This window comes from Pithys albifrons, chromosome 2 (genome assembly GCF_047495875.1).
Source record: "Pithys albifrons albifrons isolate INPA30051 chromosome 2, PitAlb_v1, whole genome shotgun sequence".
Lineage (NCBI taxonomy): Eukaryota > Metazoa > Chordata > Aves > Passeriformes > Thamnophilidae > Pithys > Pithys albifrons.
The window spans coordinates 69,485,284-69,502,549 of NC_092459.1; the positions used below are offsets into that span (position 1 = coordinate 69,485,284).

General features: G+C 37.7%; 1 protein-coding gene across 2 annotated transcripts in view; it reads right to left on the bottom strand.

The window, feature by feature from the left end:
• The window catches only part of PRKN (parkin RBR E3 ubiquitin protein ligase), a 721,348-nt gene that overhangs the window by 587,437 nt on the left and 116,645 nt on the right, over positions 1-17,266 (bottom strand). For both annotated transcript variants that reach the window (XM_071549419.1, XM_071549418.1), the window contains exon 2: positions 1,767-1,930. In XM_071549419.1, the coding sequence (XP_071405520.1) occupies positions 1,767-1,930 (164 nt within the window). The remainder of the gene's footprint in view (positions 1-1,766; positions 1,931-17,266) is intronic.

Below are 17,266 nucleotides of genomic sequence, written 5' to 3' on the forward strand. Positions count from 1 at the left end.
AGAAGCAAATTAATCAAACATTTAATCAAACATCAAGAATAAAAATATAGTTGATACACCACTGATGATATCAATCATTGCAATGTTTAAGACACTTAAACACAGAAGTATGGGTTATACCATCTGTGACACCTTTTGACCTTCCTAGCTGCTTTAGAAGCCAAGAATCAAAGCAATGAGTCTAGATCCAGCTTACTAAATAATAGTCTTGACTACAGGTGGTAATTTTGACATTTCAATGAAATTAAGTAATCACCAGGTCTGTATATCTAAAATGAAACTTTAATTTACCCAGGCAACAGACTATATGTTATAGCCAACAACAAACATGTTTGCAAGGGTCAAACTGAGTTGAAATCTGTGTTTCATGCTGACATAAAATGGCAGTAATACCAACACCTACAGCTTCCCAGGAAAAACAAAGTGATTCAGAAGCTTCTTACAGAACAACTCAGACACCAAAATCTAGCAAGGGGGAAATGACAACTTCTACAATTCGCATGACTGTTTTCATTCTTGCACTTTCATATATGTGTTTTCACATTTAAGTGCAGCACAGTGCTGTTTATGTCATGCATGTACGCATCAACACTCTCACAGCTGACGCATTGGAGACTGACAACTACTCACATTTCTATACCTTTCTGCGCTGAAACTCCCTAAAGCCCTTTGCAAAGCAATAAATATCACACCCAAGGAGAAACAGTGATAGGTCATCAATACAGCAGTGACTTTCTGTACCAGGGCTTAGCAGCCATTCTAAGTACAGCAATACATCTGAGATATGAGTGCCAATTAATCTGAATAGTTTTGCCTGTGAGGGAACTTTTATACAATCACCTCCACTACTACAGATTGCATCTGCAGCTCTTTGATACCACTGCAGAAGGACAGCAATTTCACTAAGCTGATACACCAGTAGATTCCCCCAAGTTCCCCAATTGTCTTAAATCTTATGCTAAACCTTCGCTATTGGAGTGAACTACCAAATGCACATACAAGATAAAAAAAATATTTATAAAGCAACTGCAGCTACACTGGTAGAGACAACAAATAGCAAGTTTGAACCTCTCTTTCAATGCTTACTACTGCTCACCACAGGTGAACCACCGTTTGCATTAATTGAAGAGAACAGTTTGCTAACCTTCAGAAGCTGAAATTCAGATACCTACTTATAGCTGCCCTTCTGTGCTCTCTGCTCCTCTTTTAGCTTCACACGTTTATGAGTTCAGTGGTTTGGAGTACCCTTCTGTGTGCTTTCTGATCTGGAACCAGCCCTTGAGCAGCACACACCTGAGCAGACACAGCAGCACATGGAGCAGCAGCAGCCCTGCAGCTATCCTCCAGGGGTCACAATTGGGTTACAAATTCTATCAAATATGATGACTGTGCAGCCTGATTTAGAGCAATTTATTCACATCCTTCTTCATTAAGATTCAAATGGAATAAGTAAGATAGAAATTGAACAGATACAGAAATTGTGCATGGTTTGCTTCTGTAGTCAGTAAACATTTATTCACTAGCACAGCTCTCTCTCGTGCTCTCTCCCTCATATTCTCTCTCTTTCTCTACCCTTCCTGCTTGCTGTTTTAATGCATAATTAAGAAGGTCAGAATTAATGAAGCAGTGTGGAGTAAAGTTCAAGGAATCCCCAGGCACTATTTATTCCATTAGATCTGAGGCATGAACATCAGACTGGCAGCATTAGAGGCGGAGGCAGTGTAGCTGGCAGCAGTCCAGGACAGAAGCTACCAAGGGATTCTTACCTGCAGTGTCAAGTCATTGCTGAGCTCCCTCCCTGCAAAAATCACCCGCAGCTGGTCGGCTGGAACTCCCTGTCGCTGGGCAACTGCCTCCTTCAGCTGGAGGATGCTGGCGTCGGAACCAACCTCCACTGGGAAGCCATGGCTGGAGTTGAACCTGACAAACACTGAACAAGAGCAAAAGATCTTTATAAGTGAGGATTTCTCTTCAAATTCAGTAAGCATGTACACTTTTCAGAGAAATGCTATTAATACTCCCTTGTGGCATTTTTAAACCCATCACAGAATAGTTAGTGATCACTAAATAAAAACCATGAGTTTCCCCTTGCCAGTGTTAGCAATAACAGAGAGCACTTAGAATCAGAAGAAACCCAGCTAGGCAGCTGTTTAAGTAGTTGCTAACTGGTACAACAGATTTTCAGTTCCATCCAAACCTTTGCAGACACAGGTACACGTGCCATCTTTCTGTGCCCCTTGTGCTCTTCCCCAATGCATATAACAAATAAATACAGAAAACTGAGGTACGCTTTAGATCAAAAATATATTAAGCTCTACATGGGAAAACAATTTCTTGTTACAAGGCAAAGCACAGTCATAGAAACTGGTTTCCCACAGATATAATTCTACAGAAGATAATGATGAAGAGAAAATCACATGCTAGAAGAAATCAGAATCACAGACTTCCGTGTTTGGGAGTGTTGTATTACAGCATGGTCTTTTCTGAGTTCACTAAAATATCTGCAGTACATAACTCCTGTCAGCATCCACCTTCAGTGCAGAAAATCACTACTGCACCAGTCATATCATTTTTACAGCTGCAGCAACTGGTTTATACATCCAGAGAAGCCCAGCAAACAAACTCATAAGCTTCCTGCCATTCAGCTGGCAGAACTCTTTTTCATAAGGAGTCTGAATGTGCTCATTGAGCCCATGGTCAGGGGAATGACTGCAAGAACTATGAAATAGGAAAAAAGCCTCATTACATCCATATCAGTCATGGAGATTGCACAAACAGTGGACATGTCCCCAGTGGACTGCTTTGACCAGTACTTTCACAGACAGGAAGGAAAGGAATTAACAAAACACAATATAAAACAAAAAAAAAAAACATTTATATCAATTAGATAGTGGGTACCTATCACCTAAACTGCTTGAGTATTGATTGCAACAACCAGTCTTTTCAAAGATCTATTTCCTATTCCCACTGCAGTGTTTCAGCTGAAAATGTTAATCCTTTGCATTTTGTTGACTGACAGAAGCATAAGCTTAAAAGTACTTATACAGTTTAAAGAAACAACTATTTTTAAAACTGAAAAGAGGACTTTTATCATTTTTCAAACATAGAGTCTGCCTGACATCTCCAAAGGTGTTGTATACTTTAGGGATATTTGAATATGGTTGAAAATGCTGCCAATGTTTTGCTCTGTATCAGTGTTGCAGGTATTTGCAATTTCACATCTTCAATTCCAATCTGGCTAATCTTTAACGGATAAGGCCAGATATCAATAAAATTTAACACAACAATTTAAGATTGCACTTGAAAGCACCCTCTTAATGTACTAAAATGCAGGGTAAGATTGCACAGTGCAGTGTCAAGGCAGGTGTCCTGAAGTGTGTTATGCAGCCTCCTGTACTACATCTTGTTATGGGTTTTGATTTCCACTTAATGGTGCTCTGGAAATAACTAAACTGTGCAAGCTGCATATTCAGACTGTTCAGAAAAATCAGCGGGATTTGAATTGTATTTTGGTTACGGTTTGGAGAGCAAAAGAGGATATACATGGCAAAAAGTAGGTACAGCTAATGAGAATGAAATATTTCCCATATTTCCAGGAACAGTCATAACACTACAGTGTAAATAACATTACCTGAGCCAATAGCAAAATATAGCTAAATCAATGGGGAACACAATTTTTAATATGCTATGCTCTGACTATGTTAATATATCTCTATCTATCTATCTATATTTAATACATTTGTATAGACGACAATGCTCACATACAATATAAAATGCGTACATGTCCATCTCCAAAGAGTCCTTCCTAACTAATACATAATCCTCTTTCCCTTTAGCCTTACAAAAGACAATGTTATTCATTTTGGAAATGTAAAAATAAAAAATAATCAGCAAGTGTGTTGACTCTACAAAGCAAATGTGCTGGTAAGAGGAAAGTGCTTGATAAAAGAAGCATAAAAATGCATCACTTAAATTAATTATAAAGCAGAACTTATTTTTTTAAAGACAGTATAAATCCAACTTACTTTCTGGAAGCATAAGTACTACATCAAAAATCCCAACACCTTCTCTCAAATAAAATTATTTTTGTTCACTTACAACAGGTATAGTCTCCTCCTCCCAATGTGTATGAGGCATCAGAAGTTTAGTATCACAATTTTTACCACATACAAACAAGGGAATGAGTGTGAGTGCAATATTTTGCATTCCACAGCACAGAAGCCTTAAGAGCTTACTCAGAAAAATGCTAGAATACTGAAATTTGCTTGCTGAAATGTTCATATACACAGATAGTTTACTCTTAAGACCTGTTATTCTATTATATAGTCTGCAATCCACCAACTCCTTTTAATGTAAAAGAACAGAAGAGAATTTCACTTACTTGCACAGAGCATAAAAAGATTAAATACAAAATTCGGACTGCAGAATAAGATCAGAATTTCATTAATATAATATTTCAAGGTGTCTTTTTAGGAAAAATAAACTTATTTTCTTTTACATATTTCACCTCAAAAAGTCAATAATTATTACCAAGCTGATATTCTTAGCAGCACACACTGTTCAAGAGATCATAGATGAAGTTATGAAGACATCCGAGACCTCTTCTAAAGAATACATACTCAGAAAAATTTAGAATCTAAAGTTTTGTCCTCTAGAATTTAAATAAATATCGACTTAATAGACAATTAGAGAATTTACCTGAGGCCTAAACTGCTGACAGAAATCCGAAAGAAATAAATGGAGTTACTCAAAACACAAGGACATGGGGCAGGTGTGTAGGGAAGTTGCAGAATTCCAAGTGTAGGCTGGAAGAAAGCTTGGGGCAGACACCCCTGCTAGGATCTCATCAGGTCACATTTCCCAGCCCTGGATTCACCAGCCTTTCTTCTTTGGCAAGTCTTATCAAAAGTGCCAAAGCTTTAAACTCCATTGTTATCACTCTGTTCAGGTTTTTCAGTCCTGAATGTTGAAGATAAATATAAAATGTTGGAGAAGCTTAGGCCTTCTTTGTGAACAAACTGTGAAGACACAGTCCTGATACACAGAACGAAAGCAATAGAACTGTGCCAAGAATGAAAAAAGTTGAAGATGTCTTTACACTGCTACATGCAAAACACAAATTTCCCTTTGAGTTTTGACATAAAAGAGCTAATTCTTTTTCTCCCTAAAGTAATGAATCACACAACCCTGCTTTGCTGGACAAGAAACAAAAGTTATAGCATACAAGATAACACCAGTGGCAAAAGAATGAACATATTTAAACTTTAAGATCTTATTGGCTAAGATGTAATTCCCCATTCCTCCTATAGCCAAAAAAAATAAAAAATAAAAAGAATGTTACCAAAGTTTAACCCAAAACCAGCATAAAATCTGTGATTTTTTTTTTTTTTAATTTGTAAAAGGCCCTTCTCTATTGAGGTCAGATAAGAAGACCTTTGAAAGGTATTTTCCTAAGAATGAGAAGGAAAAAATGTCTTGTGACGGTATCTGTCTGTGGTGACCAGATCCTCTTTCACTCAGCACAGGATTTGAGACCACATCTCTTCTCAGCTCCAAACCCCACATCCAGACTATTTCACACTTGAAAGTATTATCCTTTCCTTTTCAGTATTAAATTTTTCTCATAGCCTGTGATTAATAATTTATCCAGTACAGCTTGCCAGTTTAGTACCGATTAAAAACAGCAAAATGCACAGAAAGGCTAAATAAAGAGAATGTAGAAATTGAGAAAACATAAAATCCTTGCCCCTCTGCTAAAATACAGTGGAAATGTTCTGGAAGTCCCTCTGTTACCACAAAGCTATGCATCACCTCTCAAGGCACAGGCTGAAGGCTGCTGCTCCAAGTATCTTTTTTTTTCAATAAACAAAAACTTATAAAACATATTTTTCAGATCCCCGGGGCTCTTGCTTCTTCAGTCATACGAGATATTATTCTAGTATTTTAATCTTTAGATTTAATTAGCATTAGATGCATTTGTAGACACTTTATAAATCCCCGATGAATATCAGTTGCTGCCTGGAATTTCTACCACCTAAACTGTAGAATTGCAACTGTAGGATATATGCAGTGCAAGAAACTACCAGCAGAACACAAGATAATGGGGAGGCAGTAAATCTTGTTCCACAACATTTTATTGTTATTTCCTTCTTTTCAGTGTGCCAAGAGAACTGAAAAATAGGAAAGAAGTAAAGCAAAATACTAAAGAGAAACAAAAAACAGAAAAAGATGAGTTGGGAAGATTCTGTGAGCTGAGGTCGGGGCTGGAAAGGAATAGCTCAGAGTTATGTTAACTTGTAATTGGCTTGTATTACACAGCCAGGCAGTACATGTTAATGAAGGTCCAATCACAGCGTTACACAAGGTTATTTGAACTTTGTCATTCCACAGCAATTTAAGCAGCCTGGAACTGGTGCAGTCCTTTTGTTCACAGATCTGTGTATCTAGGTTCTGCACTGGAATAGGAGACCTTTTCTCCCAAGAGCACTGGAGAGCAGGGTGGTTCAGTCAGATCCACTTTAGTTTCTACACTACTTCCACTACATCAAGTCTCCCTTTGGATAAAGTCACTGTAACAAAGCTCTGGCCAACTGGCTTTCCTGATTTTTATCTTGACTTCAATAAATAATAAAATAAAATTTCATCACCATTAGAATAACCAGTCCCATAACAATTCATGTATCTCTTTCATCAATTAGCAAAAAACCCCTCAGCTCTTTCCAAGAAAACTCTCAAACAGATGTCTTTTCTTCAAAAAGTTGCCAAATTCTGACAAATTGGAGCCAAGTTGAGATAACAGGATCCTGAGTCTTTATGCCCTTGCACTGAACATCCTGTCAACAATTCCCTTCTTCTTTAAAGAGGGTAATCCAACTACAGAACCTCTGCTGTCTACAGAAGGAGTGAGATAGTGTCTCAGAGATAAATGATTTCACACGTTTCAGTCTGTATGGCTAAAAATCAACAGCTTTAACACTATCCCAGGAGGAGTGGGTTGTCATTGCTGATATCGAAGCATTGGTATGACATTTTTCTGGCAAAATGCCATGCTTTGTATTTTGCACCAGGTCCAGGCCAAAATGTACATGCAATGGAGTTAGCTGTGACTTAGTGAGTTACCACTCACTGCTGAGCCATGATAACTGGAAGCATTAGGCCTCTTTCATCATTGCACTTGTGAACTAAAATTAATGCACATTAATGTAAGCCAACTTCACAGCCGCAGCAGAAAAAGAGCCTACACAGGCAGTAAGTGGCAACTCATTAGGCTAGAGTAATTTAGTTGCTTCTGATGATTTGTAAATTACCCTCACCTAACAAATGATTTTATGATGTTGTCCCACATAGAGAGCAACGTAGCAATCTAACATAAACAAAGTCTATAAAACCCTATCCTTGGTGAGGTTATTGCCCTCCTCAGCAAGGAATAAACTGTCTGAGGGAAACATCTTTACTGTTAGCTAATGCAAAATGAATATCGTAAAAAAAAAAGTTCCTTGATCATTAACTCAAATGTAAGACTGAGATTTCTGATGTTTTTATTTAATTTTTAAATAAAAATAAACATTGGCTTTTATTCAAACCACTGTTTAGGGAAAGCAAGACAGCATTATTTATAAATGCTGCATAAGTACCCAATGGCAGTTTTCTACCAAGTCATGAGCAGCATGGAAAGGGTGAGTAGGGACAGAGCACTCACTTCCATCACAAGATTTAGGTGGCATGATAATAAATTTATTTGAGCTGGATTCAAAAGAGGAAAAAATGCTGTTTGTCCACAATACTATCAGCAGACCTTCTAGGAAACTCGGACAGAGAAGTGGTAGATGAATGATACATAAATTTGGCTCAAGGGGAAAAAAGAAATGGGCAGTTTCAAGCAGCTCAGTAATCTCTCTAGTGGAAACAAAAGAATAATATACACTAGTGTGAAACAAATAGTTTATGTGTAGGTTATGAGCTTAGAAAAGCAACATCTTTCAGTCATATGCTGAGTCAAAGGGGACTAATGACTGCAAGGAAGTAAGATGACATCATATGATTTTTTCCTTATTTATTCTTAAGAAAATACATTTTAAACTTCCTGTCATTTGAGTTAACATCAAGGAGAAATATCATCTATGCTTGCCCTATTGTCTTTCTTCAGAAGGGTCTCCCTGCTTGTGATCACTGTTGTAGACAAAATACATGGGATTTAATAGTCTCCTCTTCTGAACTATCATGATGTTCATTTGTAGATGTCCTGGGTTTGTATCTCCATACATGCATACTCCAAGAGAATGTAAGACTGAGTAAAATCTAGAAAGCAGCCAGGTTAACAGTTTCCTCACAACTCTTCATGCTACCAACTAATCCAAACCACGAATAGAGGCAAATAAAAAAGACAAGACTTCAGCATTAGACTCTTTTTTTCCCTCCAGAACTGAGCATGCCCATGAAGTTGCTTTCTTTCTTTCATTGCAGTGAGGCAATTTTTAAACTCAGCAATTCTCACAGTAACATAATTTTGTTCTAGGAAGTATGCCTCTTAATCCAAGACACAGGCTAAATTTGTCCAGTAAATTATTTCCTGTGATTAATTCACTCAGTTTTACTATTCTCTTTAAAGCTGGAGGAATGCACAGCTAGCTAACCCAACACTACAATTATGTTGGCACTTCCTTTATAAGTGTCTTAAAAATGCTACTTTCCTGGCTATTTTTGCCCTGATTTACTGGCTGCTTATGTCAGCACAAAGCTGCCATGAACTTCCTTGATACAGAATCAACCTAAATATATGTTTCATTTTAAATAGATGCATACTGTTCTTTAATGTGCTTGGATATGGATAAGAGTCCTCCAATTCCACATATTTCAAGCTATATGCTACAGCTTTTGGTATTAATAAGAAGAATTACATTTAAAAATAAAATGTATATTTTTGCAGCTTTTAAATTACCCCCATCCTGGGGAAGAATGGGTCTGTATTTTTGCAGAGACTGCATGAGTTCAATGAAATCTGCAAGGGGGTCAGAAAATCTCGGACTTCTACAATAGTTTTAAGGCTGTAAAAGGAACTGTCAAGTGAAGACTTGCAGAAGGGAGATTCCACTGTTTAACAGTCATGCTCATTTGCAGTTCCACAGGAAACTCAACATAATTTTCTTATGCTATCTACATTCTGCTAAACACCAGAAGCTGAAGTTCCAGTCAGACATATACTAAATATGGCAGCTATCACACTCGACTAAAGAAAGAGCTTTCTAACCTCATGAAATTTGTTGTTAGATGCTCAGTATAAGACAAAACAAGCATAAAAATTTGTAAAATCCACATTATAATATGGATTAAAATGGTATATATACCATTGGAATAGCTATGTAGAAACAGATTAGTTCCATATATAAGAAAAATAGAGGTCCCATAGAAAGCATATCTGCATACCCACTGACTGATACGGAAACCTTTTGTTTCACTTTGACTTATTTCTACAAGAGCTACTACAAATTAAAACAAGCCAAAACTCAAAGGCATAAACATTTTTACAGCCCAGAACAGTGGGCTGTACAAGGAGTACATGGCTGTATGCTGTGTAGCCACATGCATTGCTTGAAGGGAGAGGATGAAGACAGCTGCTCCGGAGAACAAAACCATAGTATTTCCTTGGTGTTTACAGGTCTAATGTCAGCTTTTGAATGTCCAGAGTCTTTGCTTTTTTAATTCATCACATTTGAGGGAATCCCAGTACTACTACAATCCTGATTTAAAATACACAATATGCAAACAAAGTTGTGTTTCTTCACAGAGCACTTAATTTTAAGGTTACCTACTGCAGCCTCTTTTTTTTTTTTAAGTATCTTTCTGGTTTACCAATTTTACTGATAAATTGTCTTCTACTCACAGAAAAATAAGCTTTGATGTTGTGGCACAGTCCTATCCCTGCCCTTGCTTTCACCTTTGCATGCTAACCTCACCCTACTCCTTCCAAATCGTGGTCACCATCTCTCCTTCCTCAGGTCCTCTCTTCTCACCAGCAAAACCAAAGCAATGGCAGAACAAGCTCAGGAGGAGAATGGCCTCAAGAAACACTAACAAGGAGGGCACTGTGGGCACCACCAGCCCTGACTGTCCCTGCCTGGCTTTGCCGGGGGCTCCACACACTGCCCAGAGCTCCTGGGGTCACAGCTGCTGCCCGTGCTGCAGCAGCATCACATTCACACCAGCCACTTGCTGGTCCTGTGCCAGCCTGGGCTCGCAGGGACCTGATCCAGCATTGCTGGCACTGGGTCTCTGCTCCGCACAAGCCCTTGGCACCTGCGAGGACTTGCACATCACCCCATATCTGGAAAGGCACACACCATTGATACTCCTGAAACAATTTTAAAATGTTCATAGCTCTTAACATTTTAAGAAATTGTGTACTGTTCCAAAAGGGGCGGTCCCGTATTGTAATGGTGAGCACTCTGGACTCAAAATCCCAAGGACCTGAGTTCAAGTCCCAGTGCAGACCATCCCCTGGCAGTTAAATGCCTCCCTGCCATCCCATCCCTTAAGATCTTGGATGGTGAGCAGGGTCAGCCCCGTTTAGTACCGGACACTGTAGACAGACCTGAGGACTTGATTCTCACTGTCCAAGCTTGCTCAGCTGTGGCAAGTGGACCTTAGGACTTAAACAGTGGGGTCATTTCTGCACACGCTATGCCTCACCTAAAATAAAAAAAATCACTGTGCAGGCTCGAAGGGCACACCCACGTGGGGAGAGCCCTTCCCAAATCTTCCTTTGCAAAGTCTGGCCATATTGTTCCAAAATGTACGGCACTTCTGCAGCAACTTGGAATTCACTATGACAGGTCCAACGTAAACTCATTTGCCAAAATTACATCTGCTGAAGATGTAAATATTAGTTACAGATCCTAAGTAATTACACTACCTTAGTAAAACTATCTTATCTGCTTACTCCCCTGGCAGTAAAATGTAACCCCTTACATCAAAAGAGAACTATAAGATGATGGGTTGCCAAGGAAATTTACAATTGTGTCACAGAAATGTGTACCCAGCTTTTCTTTTAATTAGCTCAAAAAAGCAAGTTCCTGTAGCTCAGCTTGAAGATTTGCCATATATCAAAGATAATATTCTGCCTATTGAGTTTTTCAAAGCTCTTCTCACCCTTGCTTGTTTGTTTGGTTTTTTTTAACATCTACTTTTGCTATCTATCTCAAAGCCAAACAACAAACACCTCTAAGTCCTTAACACAACAAAATATTCTGCAGCCACTTTTGCCAGGCAAAAACATATGGCCCGTAAGGACTGCCAAAAATAGTCTGTCATTCCTTCAACAAAACTGGTGGTTAGCTGGAAAAAAGAAACATCATTTAAAATATCTCAGTGTCATGCAAGAATCCTACGAATTCACCATAGTGTCTGAACACATACATGCAGAGAAATTAATTTGGCCTACTTAAAATAGACATAATACAGTCATTTACAATTTCCCTCTAGTTATATTAAATGTATAACTTTATATATATATATATATATATACACACACACACACACACACACACATATACATACATATATATACATAGATACATACATATATACATATATATATATACACACATATATACACACACACACACATATATATATATATATCATTAGGTACATCTTTATGCATGAACCACTCAACTCAGCATGCTGCTATTTCAGTAGAGAGTGAAACACTTATTCACTGAGCAGTCAAAGATATGAGCTGCCTGAGTAAGATGAGAATAGGGGCGACAGTTCACAACAAAGCTTACTGGGAACATGACTCAAATAGTATTACAAATATGAAAAATTAAAAACTCCAAATCACAACAAAATGTCAAATACAGCAATGAGCCCTCAGACTGATAAATGATGATGTATATGGTATATCAGCCAAATCTGATGGGATAAAAGTTGTGAAACATTTCAGATCCAACCAACTTCGCTTCTGCTTTGTTGTCGAGGGTTTTTTAAACTAACACTAAGCAGAGCCAAAGCATGTATAAGTTATAGATATGCACAGCAAATCGTGAAGACCATGTGGAGCTAAGCTGTGACACAAATTTGCTGAATATGTTTCTTGCCACTTCAACAATTCTCTGCCAATGTGCTTTGCTGGATCTAACTACCATCCAATACATCAACACCTTTGAGGAAGATGACATAATGATTTCTCTCTGGTAGATGTAGGTCCATAGTTGATACAAAGTTAGATATTTCAAGGCCTGCAGGCTTATAATTTTGAGGTATATTTCACTAGAAAGCTAAGAAACTATAGGGTTTTTTTTAATTACAGAGTAAGATAGCACCGTAAAGTAACTACATAAATTAAAAAATGGAGGCCTCATAATCCGAAGTCTTAGCTTATTGCCATGACAGATCAAAATATCACAGATATCAGAATAAGAAGACTGTTTATCTAGTTTGGGTCATAATTACTCTGGAAGAGCATTTTCCATTGGCATGTGTAATGTACTGAAGCCAAATGTTTTCTGGGCATGTATCATTTTATGAATTTCAGATAAAAAATTATTCAAAAGATTTGCTATGTCAAATGCAAAATACTCATAAATTAAAATGTGAAATAACAGCTGAAATGATGATGACAGGATGAATCAGTTCCTTCTTGGTAAGTGAAAGCTTACTTTAAAAAGTTTTTAAGTTAAAATACCCATTTCATTACATCCAAATGAATATATTTTCCTAAAAAAAAGAAGCTCAGAACACAAATCCAAAGAATTCTGAGCAAGGCATGAAATTAAAATTTCTGAACAACGTGAAGAATAAATCTGTTTGATTACAAGTAATTCTCTATACATGGGCTATACAAAGCTAAAGCTTAGTGAGAGGCAGCAAGTACAGACTGCATCCAACCTTAGCAGCATGACCCATTTGCAACCAAGATGTATCTGCACAGCACAGTTCCATAAATTCTCTTGCAAAAATCCTGGCTTGCACACCTTCCATCCATGGGTGGAAGATAAAAATGCACCATCATTTCTGTGAGGAATGTGAGGTGCAATACAGTTTGAAAGAGAAGAGTTTTTCCTAACTTTGGTTTTAAAGGCTGACTGTGCTGACCAAGTCTTCAAGATGTCCAAAGAAAATGTGGTAGACCAGTATCAAGTTATTGTTTAGTGCTGTGTGCTGTGTTCCCATTGTGTCTATTTTTAGGAGAAATTATGCTAGAAGAGCAACTTAGTCTTCTATGGGATTTTCTCATTTTCAAAACATATTTTAAAGCCTGAAAGAATGGGCAGTCTTTTTTTGCTGAAAAAAAATAGAAGTTCTTCATTCTAACTATGAACGTTCCCATAAGAAGATCTATCCCAATGTCACTACCACCTCAATACTTCTCAAGATTTCCTTTCCTTATTTCTGACAAAATGAACACAGCTGCAGCCCATCACTCCCTGTGCCAGGGCATTTGTCAATTAGTTTGAAGGAAATCGCCCAGCACACAAAGCTGAGCTTATGATCCGACAGGAAATTATGGTCTATTATGCAATTTTATTCTTGTCTGTGATTGACTGCACATCAAAGGGCCACTCAGTGGCAGCCACTGACACTTGATAAGGTAAAAATAGTTTTGTAAAAGCAGATGGTGAAAGCAAGGCACCAGAAGATCAGAAATGCTGAGTATATTATGCTTTATATGAGAAATAAACTAAAAGGATTTTAACACATAGTGTTCCTTTGCAGTATACTAACATTACAAACTGTATGTGTTTTAGCTACAGTGGAAATCTGCCAAATTCCGATCACAATTTCTCCTCACACACTATTAAGAGTGTTATGAGCATCACCACCTGTAAATAGGTACATTTTTTCATAGCATATGCTCCATATGTGCTCTACCAGCATATGAAGTTATGAATATGAATAATTCTGTATGCAAATAACCTCTCTGAGCTCAGTAAGATTTTTTACCTTTTTTTGCAGCGTTTAGGGGAAAAGCGATTGTGACATCTCCAACTTGGTAACACATTTTTAACAATTTGTGAACCCAATTGTGTCAGCTTAGGCAAGGGATAAATGTGAAAAAAGAATAAAATTAGAACAAGATTTATTTAAATAAAGTCATTAAATGTTTTAAGCCAATCATCCTGTTGAAACCACACCTTTGTAATGGCATGTGGAAGCTTTGAAGAGTGACTGAAATGAAAACTTTAATACCTAGGCAAGCTAAAGGGCAAAAATAATTTCAGAACTAGGTGATTTTGTCAGAGATTTAGATATGCATTTAGAAGAACTTAACAGCAAAATTAAATAAGCTGAAGAAGAATATGAATTCTGAACAAAAACTGCTGTTTTAAACTCTGTATGTCAAGCATTAGGTACAAACATGTGACAATGTATTTGGAAGCCTCATTGTAGAAAAGAGAAGTAAAATATGGATTTATTTCTTCTTAAAAATTATATCCCACAATTTTAAAAAAGTGGGGTTTTTAAGTTCTTTTTCCTCCAAAGAATGAATACTAAATTACGCAGCTGGATCACAACTTAATAGTTAATAATTTGCAAATAAAATAATACTTCTCATTATGGAAGAGGGAAGATACATTAGTAACAAAAACACATTCATAAGACTTTGAGCCATTATTTATTTGTGACACACATATGGTGGAAATTGCAAAACAGCAAATATTTGTCATCATGTAGATAAAATCCTTGTTTTCTTTTTTGAAAAACTCCAGAATACATAGCACATGATTTCCAGAGAATTAACATTTATGTGGGGACGTTGTTTAAATTTGCCAAAGACACTGTTATTTAGTTAATAATGCATTCCATGTAAGATTTTTCTGCATGATTAATGCAACTGAAGCAGCAACACCAATTAACAGTTACACCGTGTTAGTGAAACTGTTTCCTTGCCATAATAAACAACTTCTGTAAGGATATTACTTCCAACAAGCAGAGAAACTAAGAAGTGTATTAAAGCAGATTTAAAAGGGAGTGTAACCTTCCCTGGAATCCAGCTTTTCTGAAGCCAGCATTTCTAATATGCTCTTCACTCACTGGCCTAGAAAGAGGCAAGAAGGATTTCTAGAATTCGAGAAGTTTCTGACTTTCAAGTTGTAGGAACCTGGAGTGGAGGCTAATTCTAGGTAAAAAGTGGAATTGGGCTACTCTGGATCTTCAAGAGTGGTGCTTTGGCCTGTCCATGACAAACTGTTATGCACTTTCATCACTAAAGTAGCCAGGAGTGATGTAGCAATGGGCAACTTGTAAAATACAAGGGAGTAACAAACACAATAATTTAACAAAGTGATAATCTTTACCTGGAAATACCAGGAAGACCCAGGAGAACTCGGAAGCCTGAGGACAGTATCCAGACAACAATAATTACTCTGACTCATGAAGGATTACTGGAAGAGCATAGCAAGTAAATTTCAGTGTACAACAGACAAATGCAAAAGAGAAACAAAGGGAATAATGAAGCTAAGAGAGAACAAATTGGAAGCAAAAAAAAAAAACAAATCAGAGGGTGAAGAAAAGGCTTCTCCAGGAACAGAATAATAGAATGTTTTGAGTTGGAAGTGACCTTAAAGATCATCTAGTTCCAATGGCCCTCCCACTACAGCAGGTTGTTCAGAGCCTGATTCAGCCTGGCCTTGAACACTTCCAGAGATGGGGCACCCACAGGTTCTTTGGGCAACCGGTTCCAATGCCTCATCACCCTCACAAGGAAGAATTTCTTCTTAATATTTAATCTAAACCTACTCTCTTTCATCTTAAGGCCACATTCCCCCTTGTTCTGTCACTACAAGGCCCTTGTAAAAAGTTCCTCTCCGTTAGTCTTGTAAGCTCCCTTTAGGTACTGGAAGGCTACAATTACACTACTTCAATGCCTTCTCTTCTCTAGGACAAACAATCCAAATTCTCTCAACCTTTCCTCATAGTGCTCCATCACTCTAATCATCTTGGTGGCCCTTCTCTGGACTTACTCCCACAGCTCCATGTCCTCCCTGTGCTGGGCCCCCCCCCGGAGCTGGATGCAGCACCCCAGTTGGGGTCTCATCAAAGCAGAGGGGCAGAAAAACCTCCCTTGACCTGCTGGCCATGCTGCTTTTGATGTAGCCCAAGATACAAGTGCATATTGCCAGCTCACATCCAGTCTCTCACCAACTAGCACCCCCAAGTCCTTCTCAGCAGAGCTGCTTTTCATCCCCCAGCCTGGATGGATACTGGGGATTGCCCTGACCCAGGTGCAGCACTTGGTCTTGTTGAACCTCATGAGATTCCCATGGGCCCACTTCTCAAGCTTGTCCTCTGGATGGCATCCCATCTTTCAGGTGTGTCAACTGCACCACTCAGCTTGCTGTCATCTGCAAATCTGCCAAGAGGACTAGAAAGGACCTACAGTCAGTGCCATAAAAGGGATAAAAACTGAGTGGTCTCCATTTTTCTAGTGTAATATAGGTAACTCATGAAGCAGCATGAAACTTGTCCTTACTCCAGACCGCGCCTTTTAGGAATCAGAAAAAACCCCAGAAACCTGCCAAGATCCCCTAACTCAGACTATGAGTAAAGATACAGGACAGATGTCTGTAGAAAAGAATACATTTCAACATTTTTCCTTTTAATTTTTTTAACTATTCAGTGAACAGTGTATATTATTAACTTTTAAGAACAAAGAGTAGAAGGAAAATAAAAAATAGTACAGATAAGAGACTGAAATCAATCAACAACATGATGAACTGAGTCCATCTTTCAGTGTGTACTTGCCAAAACCTTTCCATCTCCTGAGTCCTATATTTTACAAAGTTAAATATTCATATTAATTTGTCATTAAAAAGTTCCACAGGCAATAGTCAGTCCTATATTCACAAAATGCAGATATCCATTTCATAAAGAAATTTCACAAAGTCATGCAATAAAAGTTGTATAAAACCATAAAAAGAAAAAGAAAGTGGTTCTTCAAAATAAGTCTGTATCATTGGCCAAAGCACTGAAGAAAGGTTTCTCAAAACTTGCAGAAATTCTAAATTAAGACATGGACAAAAGGATACTGATAGAAATATTATTTTGAAACACCTTCTGTTTTCAAAAGTAGTAAAATTGTAGAGTTAAAAATTATTTAGCACTTTTCTTCAATATGTTCTGCGGTCTTACAGCTCAGTGCAACTCTGTAACTTTTTGCAGCCTTAATGAACCATAAACCTAGAATTCTGCAGTTCATCTGATTCAGTAGCTTTTCAAGGAGAAAAAATAATAAATCCTTGCACACTTTATAATATTCAAGTGGAAA